The 18,421-nt window shown below is 43.5% G+C and overlaps 1 protein-coding gene across 1 annotated transcript; it reads left to right on the forward strand.

The window, feature by feature from the left end:
• The first annotated feature begins 1,657 nt into the window (after positions 1–1,657).
• Positions 1,658–17,754, forward strand: LOC118103461 (transmembrane protein 163). The gene is made up of 8 exons (XM_035150442.2): positions 1,658–2,012; positions 3,019–3,138; positions 9,081–9,124; positions 9,351–9,442; positions 11,603–11,699; positions 16,367–16,478; positions 16,703–16,844; positions 17,475–17,754. The coding sequence occupies exons 1-8, from the start codon at positions 1,787–1,789 to the stop codon at positions 17,533–17,535; spliced, it is 894 nt and encodes a 297-aa protein (XP_035006333.1). The 5' UTR covers positions 1,658–1,786; the 3' UTR covers positions 17,536–17,754.
• The last annotated feature ends 667 nt before the right edge of the window (positions 17,755–18,421 follow it).

Genomic DNA, 18,421 nt, shown 5'->3' on the forward strand with positions numbered 1-18,421 from the left:
TTAAAAATTAATACAGGATTGTAGATGTCAGATGTTCTTTTCTACTGAGAGCTGTAATATACAGATTGGCCACTAAATGTCAGCATTGTACTTTGGGCCAATCCTGTATTATCTGTCCTGTATTTGTGAGAAGTTACCTTTATCTAAAGTGTGGATATATTTTGCTGACTAATGCTGCTAAATGACAAATTCACAGTTTGAACATGTGTATTATATGCATGATGTGATGAGTAATTCGTATTTGATGCTAAATTAAGGCCCTTGATTAACTGGGTGGTCAGCAAACACTACAAGTCCATGTTTATTTCCACTATCTCAGGTTATTTTACATGTTTAACAGTAATATTGTCACTTTTTGAGAGTGATTTCAGAGGATTACTTGTTTTGTTGTGGAGCGTTTACTCCAACACCATCAAGTGACGTGGTACTAATGAATTAACACTGAGTTTAAACTACAGTGAATGTACATGTTCAACACTTAAGCCAAATTTAGAGGTGTCACCCTTTAGTGAATGGATAATTATAGATATCGGTGTTGATCACAACATATTTTTAAATCTTGATATCATGTTTGGCTGGATCACCAAAGACACAGAACCTCACACATCCTCCCACTCAATCACATTTGAATGATAGATCCTGTCAACATGGGGTTCATCCTCAGAGGAGTGTGACAGTGTGAGAAGTCAAGAAAGATGATGATGCAGCAGATCAACCACTGACTCACTCTAACTATTTCTCTCCACAGGTGGGGGACAGAAACGTCTTCCTGCACGTCCGCAGGCTCGATCCACATGTTTGCTGACAGATGTTTTCCTCGTGTGCAGCGCGTGCGGCTCCGCAGCTGTGCAGAGGTCTCGTGACCTCGGCGGGGATCAGTAATTAGAGTGCAGGTGTGTTAGAGTGTGTGTGTGTGTGTGTGTGTCACCACACTGTGAACTGTTGTTAATGTGGACATGTGTGTTTTTCTTCTTCTGCTTCAGTCTATGCGCAACATCCTCTGTCAGGTCTGACAACACCTGCACACACTAGTTCCGGTTATTACTTTCAAAATAAACAGACAGTTTCTTCCACAGAAATCTGAACTTCTAACTTGTTTAAGAAATATCCAGAACCTTCACTTAGGTTAGAAATAAACAAGCTTATATGTGAAATGAAGCAGTTATGAGTTCTGTATTCAATGTATTTGTAAAAAAGCAAAATAACAATTTTTGAAAGAGAAAACCACAATAATTCATTATATTTAACGTAAAAAATACACAATAATAATCTAATTACACAAAATAAAGGCATTAGACGTGTTCTCATATACTTAAAAATTACAGAGAGAACAAAAGATACTAGACAGGGAGAGTATACAAAAGACAATAACATAAAAAGAGGGATTTGTACTATTAAACAAAGATATTCAAATAAACTCCTCTTTGTTACAGGACCCAGAAATCAGATTTGTACATCTTTAATGAAAAGAAGAATTTGTTTTAACTAAATCGACATGTATGGATAAAAAACAGTTTTTCTCCATCATCAGTGACAAAATCAATGGAAATGTAATTTGCTGTGTGGGGATTAGACGTTGTGTCTCACAGACTTTTATTCTGATGTGCACATCCTCTGATTTCCGCTCTCATTTCCCCTCACAGTGCGTAATTCGGTGCCACTGGACCCGCAGCCCCTGACAGGAGTCTCCCTCCCTCCCTCCCGTCCTCCCTCTCTGTCTCTGGGTGTCTCCCCCTGCACTTCTCGCTCAGGTGCGACATTCTTGCGGTGCCTCCCTGCCGAGAAGATGACGGACTCCGCGCCGCCCGACTCCACCGCCGTCCCGCACCCGGCTGTGGTTGTGGAGCCCGCGGCGGTGAACGGCCAGTGCGAGCAGGCGGACCCCCAGGAGCAGCAGCAGGAGCAGGAGCAGCAGCAGGAGCAGCAGGAGCAGCGGAGCGGCACAGAAAGTCAGGGAGAGGGTCTGAAGATGGACCAGGAGATGAAGATCACAGAGAGCATAGATGACAGAGGTAGGTGGAGCGGGGTCGAAGTTCCTCAGATGCCCAGAGCGCACAGTGCGCCCCGGTGCCATGGAGAGGGTCCTGATGTGCGTCCATCCAGATGTGCAGAAACATGTTCCTCCTATATCCCAAACTGGGAGAGAGGATGACGCTGTGTTGTTGTGGTCCACACGTTAAAGCAGAAGTTTGCATCCCTGCGTTCATGGCTGAACAAAACCCAGTGCTGTGATTAGGATTGATTTAATTAATTAGTGGTTTGCCTTTGGGAGGGAGTGAGTGGAAAGCCACAGGCGAGCGTTGTGTTCCACATCCAGAATATGACACAGAAAGAAGTGTGTGTCTGTGTGTGTGTAGTTCTCTGCCTCGACAACACAACCAGCCCATGTCACATTACACAGATCTGTATTTTAATACACAACTCAAATCATTTTAAGCCTCATGTGGAAAAAACTCAATTCACTTGTGTAAATCTTTAATGTCATATAGATAAATACATTTCATTATTATTGTAAAAACACAATGTGATTATTGTCATTCAAACCAATTCAATGGATGCTTACGCACAAATAAGCACAACTTCAAAAGTTAAAAGCAATAGTCGTATATATGTAAGTGTTAATCTAATGCAGGGAGTATGTTCACCAGTGTTTGGGAAAGAAGGTTTTAGCTAGATTTTTCTTTTATTTATATTTGTTTAGATATTTTTTACTCTGTATTGGTATCCGCCCTCAAAAATCCACATTGGGCTGGGCTGAGCTTCAAATGAGTGCTGTTGTAATGTGTTTGATGTGTAAATAGACAACTGCTTGATAACACTTTCACCATATCAGCTTTATGAGGGGATATGTCCTTGTTGTGCCAAAATAATCGGTTTACGTAGGCTTAAGTATCAAGAAGAAATATTGTCACGTATTTCCAAGTAATCCGCTGCTCTTTAAAGGTACATTATGCATTATTACGAGTTATTACTGGTGTTTATCAGTAGGTAACAGTTGTCCTGTGTGGTTGTGTGCAGGTCTTCTGGAGAGCAGCATGCGTCTGAAGCCTCATGAAGCACAGAGCTACCGTAAGAAAGCCCTGTGGGTGTCCTGGGTCTCCATCGCGGTCACCATTGTCCTCGCCATCGCTGCTTTCAGTGAGTAGCACCATCACGTCTCGTCTTTCTGGTGAATGTCACACAGAGAAAGTGCTGCTTTTTACATTCCTGGTGGGGGTTCAACTAAATAAAGTACACAAACACAGTCCTAAGATAAACTGGCGCACGCTGTTTGGTGCTTCAGCTGAAGGACGGGTTTGTTAATTATTGTGACACCCTGTTGATCAACATGACATCCAGCAGCCGGAATAATCAGCAGCACTTAAGATGAAACCTGAAGGACGAGCAGTTGACACGGGAACACACTCCAGCACGCAGAGTCTCACACTTCACGCTGACGCCATGTTTCGTTCCCTTTAAACCTTTAGCCTCCCACTGTTCCCACTTCAAATGACCCGTCCAGTTCCTTCTTTCCTTTTCTCCCAACTATCACGGATGACGCCGCCCCTGAGTGCATGAGACTCATTCTCAGTTTCTTTGATTGTGTGGAACAGGCAAGAAAATCTCTCTTACCTCTCTTACATCATGTTTTCAGGTCCGCTCCGTTGTTGTGAACGCGATACCTCGAGAACGCCTTGAGGGAACTTCTTCAAATTGTGTACAAATATTCACTAAGACTCACGGATTAATTGACTATTCATTAGAATTGTGAGGTCAAAGGTTAAAGGCTCACAGTTCACAGTGGCCTCTTGAACGTGATATTTCAAGTCTGCCTCCAGAGAATTTCTGCAAATTTTGCCCAGTTGTCACTTGGACTCAAAGATGAACTGATTAGATTTCGGTGGTCGGAGGTCAAAGGTCACGGTGACTTCACGCTAGTCTGGGAAAGCATTGTGGAATGAAGCTGCTCTGGTTGGCGCAGGGCGATGATTCTACTTTAGTCTCTGACATTAAATTCAAATGTTGCAGACATTGGACAGATTTGGAGAAAGGTAGAGATGAACTTGTGTCAGAAATACAAACATACAAACACTTAGATTTAACAAGTTGTGCTTTAAGTGAGAGTGTGTTGTGATGACTGGACTTTATGAGTCTGCTCTCAGAAATCAGTCACCATCTCATACTGCAACGTTAAACTGAAGCCTCTTCCTCCGCCTCCTCTGCAGTAAATGCAAATTAGGACTTGACATATGCACAAGTAAGGAGGACAAGTTGTGCTGCAGTGTGGTTGATCACCTCATCGCTGGTTTACCGATGTGCAGGGACATCGTGTCTGCTCTTACTCACAAATGAAGAACTGCACTACTTTCAAATCACCTGCAGAAACGAGCAGAGGGTGAGAGCGAGGCAGCTGGGATGTGACCTGCAGCCCCACTGGGTCATTACTTTGTGTTTAGAACCTCTCGAGGAATAAGAGACCGATTTATCTGACTCATTGCTTTTACCTGAGTCAGAATTAGTGGAGTGACCCAGCAGGCGAACGAAGTGGAAGAACGGTGATACTTTTGTTTTGTAAATGTCAGCGTCTTCCTGTTCTCAGTCGATGTTGTTTCAAACATTAAACCCACTTCCTGTCTGATAAGGAAACGCTGGTAGAGCTGCAGAACACAACAGGCCTGTCCGACAACTTCTTTCTGCCCCTTGTATGTTGTGTGTTTCATGTAATCCACAGTGAAAGAGGCTGATTCAGTGGAAATAAGAGAATCCTACACTGTTCTGCTGCAGATGCTACAAAGTTATGCGAAGTCAAATGGTCTGGGGGATGTTTTCGGGGATGACATCCCTCATCTGAGTGGTCGAGATTACCGAATAATGTTGTATTAGTTTAAAAAAGAAAGTATTTTTCAATGAAAGACTCAGAAAGGTGCACGGAGCTCTGCAGGGCGTCGGTGAAGTCCCCTCCACCTGCTGCTGCTCCCTGTCGTCTCTACGTGATGACAGGAGGATGGCCGCTGGGTAACATGTCCTGTAAAACATTAGCATTACTCAAACATGGAAAAAACCTGCTTCTACTTGAGCGTGGGTCTTTGTGTGTGTGAATTTTATTAAGGGCTGCCAGGTGCAGCTATCGTGTAGACGTCCTAGTTGACACGTTCATGGGAAACTTGACACACGTGAGCTGTTACTGTTCCACGCTCAGATGAGGCTGACGGATTTACGAGTGAATTCACATTCGCTTGTGCCAGATTATCCACAGAAAAATAGTAACGTTGTAAATTAGAAGATTAACCACTTTCACAACAGTTACAAATAGGACTAAAATATGCACAGCTTCCTGACGGGAACCCGAAGAAGAGCAGTCAGTTCCTGTCTGAACCACAGACTGTTTATAAAGATGGAGAGCAGTCATCCATCTTCAGAACGATCAGAATCAGAGCTTGGCTGCATGTGACCCAGAGTCGGGTCCAGCTTGTGTTTTCTCCTCTGTGGAGTAGAACTGAGTGGAATGAACGTATGACTGACAACATAATCCCGCCCCCTGTAATAACAAGCACGGTGAGACAAACACCATCAGGCCACCAGCTGGAAAAACAACCTTGACAGCAAAGTGCTTCACTGATATGCAAAACGCAGCTCAAGAAACAGCCAATAAAGCTGCAGAGAACGAACGGTGTTTTATCTTCTTCCTCTCTTGTCTGTGTGACAGGGAGGGAGGAGGGGGGGGGCAGGGAGATGAGAGATCTCAACTGTGTGTGTGTGTGTGTGTGTGTGTGTGTGTGTGTGTGTGTGTGAGTGTGTGTGTGTGATAGCCCAGTGCGATGCTGGAGCTCCGTCCCAGCTGACACCCACCCAGCTTTCTTGGGAGCCAATTAGCCGTCGCTGTGCTCAGCTCTGACGACCGCGGAGCCGCCGCAGATTCACTTATACACGAGTTCTTCTCTCTGCTCCTAACGAAGGAGGTAGGAACGGATTGAGGAAAGGAGGGGAGGAGGGAGGAGGGAGGAGGAGCAGCAGATGTACTTTTCTAGTTGACATTAGAGGCAGATCTGTTGGGCGTTGGATATAAGATCTTTAAAAAGCTAATAAAAATCAATTCATACATTTTCATTTCTCATGTTTCAGTGAGTTTAAGACGCTGCGAGACAAACACACTCTCACGTCAGCTCTGGCAGATGCCTGACACCGGTGTCCACACAGTCGCTCCCTGTTATTGACTCTCATCAGAACAGCTGTCAGCCTGTGTTTGCTGTAGCATTTGTCTGCTCGCACACCGAGAGCTCGGGCACACAGGGTTTGCCAAGAAGAACATCTCCAATCAGGATGTTTAAAGAGCATAGCCGACCAGTCGTCACCAGATCCGTTTAGATTCCATATGCTGTCACACAGTGTACATATGTGATGTATAGATATATAGGCTCTGTGGCTAAAACACACAAGTCAAATGCAACGTGGACACTCCTCACGGAAAGACGCCGGCCAAACCAAGAACAGCAGAATAAAGGATAAATGTTATTTTATCACTTTCTTTAACGTTGCCAAACAGGGCACTTTTAGACATTTTCACAGATTTCACAGAGAATAATTCATGAGTCTGCAGAGGGCTGGTCTGTGCAATGCGGTGCAGCTTGATTGAATTTAAGCAGGCGGCGCTCTGGGCTCTACTTAGTGCTGTTCTCGTTATAGCGTTTGCATTTGCGGGTGTTTGAACATATTATTTCCTGTTTTACTTTGTAGTTCTTTCCCTATATGTCTCCGGCTTGTTGTACTTCCTGCCTTTGTCCCTGTTTCCCCTCCTCTGTGATTGCCTGCTGATGTCTTTCACCTGAGTCCAATCACGTGGATTAATCACTGCCAGGTTCTCCTGCTCAGTTTGGTTCAGTTTAGTTTAAGTTTTCTGCCTCCATGGATGACAAGTAAGACAACTTTTGGGGTTTAAAGTTTCTAAACTTAATGTTTTAGTTTTGCTGTGTTTAAACCTGAGAATCTTTTAATTTGTGACTTGTGTGTGAGAGTTTCTGAACCAGAAATGTTTGAAATGTTTCTAAAAGGAATGCAAGGCCTGTACATTTATCACATTAGAGCTCGAGCTACAAGTCTGACCCAGTTCTTGTGTCAGCAGCTGTCTCAGTAACATGGGACATTCTTTGCCTGTATTGAAGAGCCCCAGAGCTTTCAAACAATATAGAATTTGTCATGGTGGTGTGAAAATGAAGTGTGGCACAGACCTAAATGTACTAGTAGCACCACAGTGTGACGAGTGCTGAAAAAATGAAACAAGCAGACAGAGATTCATGTTTTTCCCTGAACCACCTGAACTCAAGTTGTCTGTGTCTATGAAGCTTGGAGGAGGAGGAGGGTGTGCAGGATATAGGATGATGCCAACTGTTGCTTTTAACGTGTTTTTATCAATAATATGAAAGATAAATAATTCTGTTCATGGATAATTGATCCTCGTAACAATATTGGCTTTTGTGGTTTTCAAAACCGAACTGCACAGATTGTTTTTGTGTCACAGACGAGTTAGATTTACTGACAAAGTTGTTTCATAGATCGTTTTACCGTCACTGTTTCCATGCTGCATCTCTGCAGATCTCTATCGCACTGATTTGTATTCAAGGCTCGTTCGCGTATGCATAAGTCTGTGTGTGTCTCTGCTCTGGTTTTGGTCGGGGCGATGGATGGCAGGGGAGGGGAGGATCGTACCTGCAGCCCAGAGAGAGACACTGAATGAGGATGAGAAATAAAAGGGAGGATGGAGGAGGAAGCTTGAGCCTTGAGGGGGCAGGTGTAGGAAAGAGGAAGAAAGGAGTTTGTCGCTCTTGCAGAAGAAGGAGAACCAGCAGCTACAGGGGAAGCAGAGGGAAAGAGTGCAGTGTCTCTATGTGCAGAGCTGAGGCAAGTTACTGGCCCCCAGTGAGTCTAGCTAAAAATAAACCTGAGAGCAGAGGATTCCTCCCCTCCATCTATCAGCATCTTCCTCTTTGTCTCATCTTCCCTCTCCGCTCGTTGCAGGTGTGAGTGGATGATTCCTCACAGAGCGGCGGCTCAGTGTTTGTTGTCAACACATCTCCAGCTCCATTTAATTGCTGGAGAAACTAATTAAAAACAGAAAAGCAGTTGCTCGCTGGGCTCAATGCAGTTTAACAGGAGAGGACTCGGCCAGTGTTTATTTGGCAGCGATCATCGTGTTTATGACAGATCTAGTTCAGTAAAGTGATCCACAGCTCGTCTGTGTGAAGAAGTGCAGCTTGGTTCTAATGCTGGTTGTTTTCATCGATCAAACTTGGCACTGCTCTTGTTCTTGTTTAGTTTCCCACACGTCTTCCATAATTCTGACTTTCCTTTCACTTGCTTCACCGACGTCAAGTGTGAATAAGTTACAGCTTGAAAAAATACAGATGTATATTGTGCTGTTTGACCGACAGTAGATTTTCCAGCTTTGCTACGGCGTCTCTTTCATAAAGACGTCCTGTTGTGAGGGTCAAGTGAGAGACTTTTAACATTTGTGTTGAAATGATCTCTTCCTTTATTTAGTGACAGGAAGTGATTTCATGTGGTCACATGTGCACACGTTAGAGACGCTGGTAGAGCTGGAAACGTGTAGATAAAATGTGACGTACAGAAGAAAGTCACTGCAATGTGTTTTGATTAATATGTATAAAACAATAAAAGCATCAATCCCCACGGCTGTAAGAATGAAGTGATTATTTGTGTCCGTGTTATTACTCTTCTTTACTTGCACTGTTTACTTGTGTCCATTTGCACTTTACTTGTACAATTTATTATGCAGCTTATTCTGAAAATATACTGATTTATATATGTATGTGTATATACTGTTTTATTCATATATTGTTGACCATACAGTTTATATATATTAATTGTCAATATCTCCTTATACATGGGTACAAATATTCTGTCTGTAGTAACGGTGTATATAATGTACATGTTCTCTGTGGTTTCACTTGCTCTGGTTGTTTTGATGCTTTGCTGCTATAACTTAACGAATGTTTATGAATGAACAGTAGATGATGAAACTGATGTTACAAACAAATCTGTGGAAGTTGAGTCATGATTCATTCTCTCTCTGTTTTCTTTTGCAGCTGTTTCCATCATGCGTCACAGTGCTTCAGCTTTCGGATTCGCTGTAAGTCAATTGAAAAGATGTGTGATGCTATTTGCTGGAGTGAGGAGAATATTACATGTTTCTGTTTTTACTTTCATCTACGTGTAGGAAAGAGAAAAAGTTTATTTAACAAATTAAACTTAACCCTTTAACTAGAGCAGGGACAGTGAAGTAGGGAATCTAAAAAATTGGCTGTTAAAAGCCAATGATCTACTAATAAGATGTTTTCCTTGTCTTCTCTCTGTAGTTCGACGCAGCGCTGGACGTGTTGTCCTCCGTCATCGTGTTGTGGCGATACAGCAACGCTGCCGCTGTTCATTCTGCACACAGAGAATACATGTGAGTACAACCACCGCTCAGCCACAGCAACAAAGAAATGAGCTCATCACCAGGAAGTGATCGAGATTCTGAAAACAAAATCAAGCAGATGTTGTAATGGTGTTAAATATACAGATAGTTATTAATATAATGGAATGTTATTGTCTGGTGTTTCTAAATCAATGTTCAGGCAGATCATGTTGGTGTTGCTTTGTTTCTACGCAGCCATCTTTAGTCTTAGAAGTATATTTAGAAGATTATTTGCAGACACCTGCATTTATCTGAGCCTTTGTTTAGACCCGTCAGAGCCAGTTGAATAAACTGAAAGACCACATGAGACTGAGTGGGACCCAGTTGTCCGTCACGTTATTTCCACTCAGTTGTATTCACCACGACGAGACAAATTCCAATCAAAAGCATCTTTTACCGAGTTAAAGAGATAAAAAAGAAACCATCTCAGCCCCGACTGAGGCAGTGTGTGGTAGCTTCAGTCTGTCAGCCGCCAACACACATTCCAGACGTGTGGAGGTCTCAGAGGAGAGACTGCTAATTGCTGCGGAGACGACGTACGACATATCGTCCTCTGGAGACGAGACACAGACGGAACAAGACATTCATTCAAACATCTGACAGGCTGCCGACGTATCAAATACTGGTTTCTATTTCGGAAGAAATTAAAAACACATTTCTTCGTTACTTCAGCTGCTAGTTGGAGAATTTGGACATAGGTCAGTGAGCTGCTCAGAGTAAAAGGCTTCACGAGAGTTTTTCTGCAGAAAGCCTCAAGTCAACATCGACTATAGGTTGATTTAGCTTCTTTTTTTTTATATATATCGTTGCAGAATTGTGATTTAGCAACTGTATTATTAGGTCTGCAAGTACAGAAAAACAATTGCTGCAGCAGATTGTGTATATTCATGAATTGATGTAGTGAGACGCACAGGAGAGTGAGAATCACCTGCACACAACTATAACACCCACGCACGTGGCTGCACAAGTGAACAAGCACTTAGTGTGTGTACATACAAACTGCATGTACACACACACACACGATAACAGCCGTGTTGTGCTTCTGTTTTTCTTCCAGCACTTTCTCTCTGTTTGTTAACAAACAGAAGCTCCCGACTGAGCAAACTAGCGACTCACAACCAGCGAATCAATATTCTTCTTAATTCTTTTATCCGTCTGCGCCTGATCGAGGGTCAGTGGTGGAGCCCAGGTAGAGACCGGTTGCCACGGCAACAGGCTCAACCTGTCAAAACAAGACAAATTAGTTTCCTAGATGAAAGCGTGGAGCTTTTCGAAAAAAGCACCTTCATTCACATGAGTGATGCTGTTGAGCAGATTTTAATATTAAAATGTGAAGTCGAGTTGAAACAGAACCTGAAATTATACAGGAGATATTAATGGTGGTTTCTTTGCGCTTCTGTTTTTCTTGTGGCGAAACGGCTGCACAGAGACGTCGTCATTTTTACATCCATACTGGACAAGACACAACAGGGGGCGTGTGTGTGTGTGTGTCTGTGTGTGTGTGTGTGTGTGTGTGTGTGTGCGCGCTGCTGTGGACTTCCCAGAGTGATGTTGGGTGTTGCCTTGGTTACCTCATCCGGTCGAAACCCAGGATGCTGAGCGTGGAGCAGCCCTTTACACTTGAACACGCTCCTGTCTCCGGTCGCCATGCGTGACTGAGGCGTACGCTCCAATAGTTTCTCTTTCTTTTTTGGTCTCCCTCCGGAAATTTGTTAATTAGGTAAAGATGTTAAAAAAAGGAACATCTGCTGCTTCCAATAAATCTGTGCCGACCATTTTCCCTTTCTCTGTGTTGTGAAGTTTTGTGAAGCTCATGATCCTTTTAGGACGACTGGGGGAATTTATTTCTGTTGGTCCACTGGGCAAAGATGTGAGATTTATTCTTCCTAGTTTATAGCTCGATGGGTAATAAAATGCTCCTTGTTGTCCCTGGTAATTCAACCCACACTCTCTCCGATTAATTGAACCGTGCTCGGGGAATTTGGACTCATTACGTCTTGAACTGTATTTCTACAACTCTGAATTCATCCCTGCAGGTAGCAGCTTTCAGTGTCGGGGTAAATAGTTGCATCAATGTTTTCCTCCATTTCATGCCGATGCTTTTTCTGTCTCTTTGCAGCACAGGTGACATCTTCTGTTTCTCCTCCTCAGAGCCTGTGTCATCCTGGGTGTGATCTTCATCCTGTCCTCCCTGTGCATTCTGGGTAAGGCCATCCATGACCTGGCCACCAAGCTGTTGCCTGAAGTGGTAAGAATTTAAACAACTTGATTTTTACACGTCTTCTTTGCCTCTTACGTGCATGAAACATGACGCACGTGTTTTATAACATTTCAGACAGTTGCACCTTTGTTTGTACTGAGGCTTTAATTTGACCTAGAACATTGAGTCAAGAGATAATTTGTCTGTAAAGCTGGAAATTTGAAATGCGCGTTTGAGAAATTCTTCCCCGTTTACTCATGTGGATGAATTGTTTTGATGTTTAAAATGGGTCCTTGGAGCCAAGAGGGTTCATGTACACATGTTCCATCGCAGTGCGGGGCTCTGACAGCTCCATCACTGTCAGCTGAACTCTCACTAAACAGATTTGTGCTTTTCACTGAACTCTGGTGAGTAATCAGATTTTTTTTTTTTTCTGTGGAATTTGTGGCTATTTTTAAAAGCCTGGCCAGACACTAACGACCACTTTGTCCTCATCTGCTTTGCTGTAATACCACCAGTGTGCCACGGACCAGGATTTCACTTAGAAGCCCTTAAAAGGCCCGGCCGACTTTGTCTGTGCCGATGTCTATTAATACCTCGTCCAAATCTGCGAGTAGACGGCTGCTGACGTGATTTACATGAAGCTGCAGGTCTAACCCGGCTGCTCCTGTAGATCTGATAAGACGACACGTTGGATCTCAGCTGCAGCCACAGCTCAGTTGTTGGGGAACAGGTGGAAGGTTTCGACTCTGTCTCCTGAAATCAAGTCTGGATGATTTGGTTATAATTAGGTTTTAGAGTGAGGCTGTAGTGAAGCATCTCCTCACACCTGCAGTCGTGAATCCTGCACATCTGTATTTACTGTAACTATCATCTGGACGCTGTGGGGGTCATACAGGTTTAGGATGTCTTGGTTTGTGTTGTTGTGACCTGCTGTTGTTGAGAAAATCAATATTTATGATTTTGAAAATGGTTTAGTAGTTTCATCCTACATGCACACGTACTTTATTAAGGATTTCTTCAATTCTTTAGTTTTCTTTAACATTAGTTTCACCTAAATGGTCAAATTTAATTTTTGAAAATCTCTATGTATTAATTGAGGTGTGTGTGTGTGTGTGTGTGTGTGTGTGTGTGTGTGTGTGTGTGTGTGTGTGTGTGTGTGTGTGTGTGTGTGTGTGTGTGTGTGTGTGTGTGTTGTGTGTGTGAGAGAGACAGGACGAGCTGAATGAATCGTGTGTAGCTCTGCTGCAGAATAAGATTTGACCAATTCAAGAGAAAGTGGTCTGAGTGATTCTCAGGATTCAGTCACAGTAAGAATCTGAGAAAATAAGGTTTCAAGCCCTTTGTTGTCAGATTGAATGTCTTGTTGTTGTAAAGTTTGTTCTGCAGTTTGTGCTGGAAATGATTCTTCTGATAAAAACAGGCACAAGTGGAATACGAGTGAAATGATTCCACAGCAGCTTCAATTGGTTTCTAACACAAACCTGATTTTCAGACTGAATAGATTCAGTTTGGTGTGAACGTGTAAACGTGTCGCTGCTGCTGCTGGATGAAGAATGTCTCAAATCTCCAGTGTGAAGACTCGGGAGGTTTCTCACTTCCTGAAATAGCTTTATCACCCGGTTGCCGGGCAATAGTCATCTCCGTAGAAACGCTCTGAGTACGTAGTGATGATGATGGGGACTAAAAATGGAAACAGAGATGTAGAGAAACTTATGTTGAATTGATGATTGTGTATTTGTACAATTTTTGTTTTGGGTACTGATTTAATTTACTTTTAAATTTAATTATCCCCCAAATATATTGTGTTATTTCAACATGTGCTATTTAGAGTTTGTGAGGAAAAGGAGAACTGAGTCTGTGGTGCAGGAGGCGACGGCAGCTCAGTCTGAGGTGGGATTTGTGGAGTTTGGCATGAAAACCTAAACTCATGATCATAGCTGGATGCCTTTTTAATCTAACTTCCTGGATCAGCTGCAGAACCAAAAAATAATCTCTCCAGGCTCAAACCTGATTTGGTTTTCAGATGCGCTATTGATTTATCGCTCCGACTCGTTTCCCGTCTCTTCCTCTGCGGCTGCAGGCTCGAGCCCGACAGGCGGCCATCGACCAAGGAGAAAGAACGTGAGAGCTCCGAGGCACAGATTGTGTTTTTCTGCTCCTACTTTATCAGACTGGTTTCTGGTGCATCATGGATGGAGATATAAATAGCGTGTGCATGTGACGCCCCCCCCCCTCTCAGTACCCCACAGTTGGAATCAAGGTTTATTTTCACCACCTCCCTCTCGTCTTCCTTGCTATGAAATGTTAATAAGGTAAGCGGCTGGATAAATATGCAGTGGTGAGACAGACAGAGGGGGGAGGGAGGAGGGGAGCGAGTAACCTGTGGAGGAGGAGGAGGAGGAGGAGGAGGAGGAGGAGGAGGGTGCAGACAGAAACACGAGGAGGAGGAGGAGGAGGATGTTTGTTTTTTACACCTGAATGTTCTGACACCGTTAATCCTCCGAAGCCCAATTAATGTCATTTAGCGTCACAAACATAGATTCACTATTCATACGAGCAGTTCAGCATCGGAGTTTTTTCATATTTTAATCAGAGAGCTGAGAAAATGCAGCGACCCCTGAACCAGTGAAAGCCTTTTGGAGACCACTGTAATACCTTTAGATTAAATCAACTTGTACATTTACAGTTTTCTATTGTTTAAACCCATAAAAAATACAGTAAATTGCTTGAAAAAATATAAAATAAAAGTTGAGATCCCTAAATTAAGATTCAAAATATAAAAAAACTGTAAATAATAATTTGTACAGGATTATTAAAGTTTTGAACGTTAAATTTCATTGAATTCTATGTAAAAATACAAAACACATCCTATTGCTTTGTTTGTATGTATTAGTATTTTCTTTTCAATAGTTTCTTCCTTTCTCACTATTTACTCTGTAGTTTGTTGAATTGGATTTGATCAGATAATCCCAGTTTAATTTCACCTCACATTTAAAATGAATTTCCACTCGTCCTCCTCTCTGCTCGCTCTGTTTGCTTCCTCCAGGAAACTGTCGACGTCGTGTTTCTCACCTGACGACGTCTCCGCCGCCGAAGAGCAGAACACTTTGTACCGTTTTCACATTCTGCTCAGGGATCTGTTGTCAAATGTAAATGTCAAGTGCTGCGTTCATATTCTGGGCAGGGTTCGTTTGTCGTGACCTCTATCCGTCGTTCTCCGAGTACTGAGGCTGTGTGTGTGTGGTGTGTGTGTGTGTGTGTGTGTGTGTGTGTGTGTGTGTGTGTGTGTTGTGTGTGGTTTCCCTCTCCCATGGGCCTGAATGTCTGCCCACCCACTTTGAATGTTGATCAGAGGGTCACTGAGGGGCTTCGTTACGAAAACAGAGTCACAGTGAGCCATCTGCCACTGCCGCTTTCTGGAAGCAGGACTCTTCAAACTAACTTTATCTCTGTATCATTTCAATGTGATCGTTGAGTTTTGAGGGATGAATGATCCAGGTAACTTGCAGCCGTATAGAACTGCTGTAAATCCAGAATCTAAAGTGAAGCTGCTGCAGGGACGTGACTGTAAAATCCTTGTAGTGACGTCGTCAGTGAACGAAATGTGTATCTGCGTTAGTGCATTGAAAGACAAACAAAGCTAAATCAACACATGCACTTGTATCATAGTGAGGACACTCATTGTGTTATGCCTCACAACTAAATACCCAAATCTAAACCTAATTCTAACCCTAAAAACTCGTCTTAATCCTCAAACAGTGCTCACAGAGAAGTACAAGTCCACACACACCTAATTTAATCCAACATGACATCTAGAGATTCCTATAAAACCAAATTAACTCCAAATATAGGCCGTAGCAAAGTGTTGTGACATAAAACTAAAGAGTGAAATCAATTATAATGATTCACTTATTTCCCACAGTGTGGCACCTTTACTACATTAGACTCAAGTGTGACTAGAATCCATCCCATCAGATCCAGAGTCTGTCTCTTGGCTGTGATGAATGAATTCATGAATGTACAATATTTGCAGAAGGGGCTCGTCTCATGTTGTGAGTCGCAGGTCTGTGCCGAGTGCCGAGGTTTCCTCCTCGTCTCCTCTCTGATGTCTCCGAGTTCAAATTAGCTTTCCATGGCTCTGAGGCCATAGTGCAATATTAATGCTGCCGCAGAGGCACTGAGTGCTCTGCAGCTCCACTTCCCCCCCGCCCGCCCCTCATCCATCCTGCTCCTCCTGCCTCCTCCTCCTCGGTGATGATGGGTGTAACGGCATATTCTAATATTTTAGAACCAGAAGAACATGTCTGGAGGGTTGGAGTGTATTCAAACCCAGATTTAATGAGGAGAGGAGGGGATGATCAAGATAAACCTGAGGAGGGAGAATAGATGAGGGATTGTATGGGGGTGTACAGCCATGACGGTGCTGTTGTACTGAGCTGTGGTTGTGGTGTGTCTTGTGGAAAGTGATGTAGAATCTGTGGTTATCAACTCCTCTCTTCTCATCTGGATATTGACAGTTGAGTTAAAGGAAACTGCTCCGTTGAGTGAAGTCATAACCGTTTGCTTGATGCCAGTAAGTGGCTGAGTCTCAGACTGGTGTGGATGAACCAGTGGTGTCGAGGACCTAGACTCAAACCCTGAGGGACACCAACCGAGTGACCAAGGCAGACGAACCCTGACTCTCGCTGTGCGTCTGCGTTTGTCTCCCTCAGGATGGCTTCCTGTTCAGCGTGTCCATCGTCAGCGGCGTGGCGTGCATCCTCCTGGCTGTGGTGAAGTTCATGCTCGGGAGGGTGCTGACGAGCCGAGCCCTCATCACCGACGGTGGGTGAACACACACACACACACAACACACACACACACACACACACACACAGACACAGACACACACACACAATCTTTCACCCCTCTTTACCCTCAAGTGAACTGAGAATCACGTGTCCACTGAGGCCTCAACACAACAGGGGCTGAATTCCAACACTTTAAAAAAAAAACTCACCCTGACTTGATAACAAAGAGACGGCATCAAGTGTTGTTGTCTGTTGCAGGATTCAACTCGCTGGTGGGAGGAGTCATGGGCTTCTCCATCCTCATCAGCGCCGAGGTGTTCAAGCACGAACCCCAGGTGTGGTACCTGGACGGGACAATAGGGGTCCTCATGGGCCTCATCATCCTCTCGTATGGAGTCAAGTAAGATCTCAGCTCTCCTCAGGCTTCACAGAAACTGTCCTCACTCACACACACACACACACACACACACACACACACACACACACACACATATCCTGGGCTTTGAATAAATTACAAGAACAATATTTGTCTAATAATTTCATGTTTAATTTGTCTTATATTTGTACGTCTGTGATTTTCACGTGTGATTTGTGCGTAATATAAGTTGTCTTAAAATTTGTTTACACTGAAAGGTTTTAAAACATGTTGTGGCTGATTTAGAGTTTATTCTTTATGAAATGTTTTGAATGGATAAATGTCGGAGTTATAAAAATGTCTGGTCTGAAGTTTTTCACTAAAGTAAGTTTCCATTTCAGGCTAAGAAACAAGTTTTGATAAATCCCAGGAGGGAAATAAACAGTTATAAATTAAATAACAGTAAAACCCGTAAGTTCCTCAGGAGACGGTTTGTAACTTGAGTCTTCAGTTTGAAATCATCGCTGCTGATGGGTTGAGATTTTATTTTTTGCCTCAAGCAACGAATAAAACCAGAAAAATGAATTTGTCTGCAGGGACCCAGAGAGGCACAAAGTTTATTTTATACTTTATTTAAAGACTCATGTTCCTCCTCTTCCTCCTCTTCCTCCTCAGGCTGCTGCTGGACATGGTTCCACGGATGCGACAAACCAGGAACTATGAGCGTTTTGAGTGACGGAGCAGAGATGAAGAAGAAGAGGGGGATTGACAGGTGTGGGTCTGGGATCACTGCCCCCCCCCCCCCATGTCCCTCCACTGACTCTCAGGCCTGGAGGAGGTGCCAGCGACCTGAGGTTCAGGCCGATCAAACTCCTGTGGCACCTTTTTAAGTGTTTTACAATTTGCTGTAAATATAAATTCTTTGTCTTTGAACTGTGAGCAGGTCTGTTGTGTGCCCCCCATCTGCACAGTGTCCACAGATTCATAAAGGCCACAGTAAGATGATGTACGATACCTCAGTTCCACGTCATCGCAGCGCTTTACTTTTCCCATGGTTCCTAGAGGGGTGTGTGTGTGTGTGTGTGTGTGTGTGTGTGTGTGTGTGTGTGTGTCAGTGAAGTGTTGATGGTGTTTTGAGGATGTGTCAACACACGAGGCCTCGCATGGAAACAAACACACAAACTGTCAGTGATGTGATTTCGCTGTCTACCGTATTTATCTGGAGTGACGTCGTAGTGACCTCATCATTAGCCTGATGACATCATCAGTGTACAGTCGTGACTCTACCTCCAGGTCAACGTGACACACGAGGAAAACACACTCTGTTTACTTCATGTTAGTGAATGTACTTGATTGTACTTTGGCCTCTTGTGCCCCCTACTGACGAGTAGAGGCAACTGCATCTCTTGTATAACTTAATATGGGAGATGAAACGGATTCTTTTTAATTTTCTTTCAGCGAAGAGTTTATCAGAGAAACGATCTTTGTGTCGTGAGTCAAGTTAAAGTTGTTGTTTCACGTTCTGAGGTCAGAGTGCAGCTGGATGATCTGATGGGAGTTTGTTCTCTGTCTCTGACTTCAGATCAGATCCACAGTTTGTAGTTGAGCTGACTTTGCTCTGG

Source organism: Hippoglossus stenolepis, chromosome 24, assembly GCF_022539355.2.
Source record: "Hippoglossus stenolepis isolate QCI-W04-F060 chromosome 24, HSTE1.2, whole genome shotgun sequence".
Lineage (NCBI taxonomy): Eukaryota > Metazoa > Chordata > Actinopteri > Pleuronectiformes > Pleuronectidae > Hippoglossus > Hippoglossus stenolepis.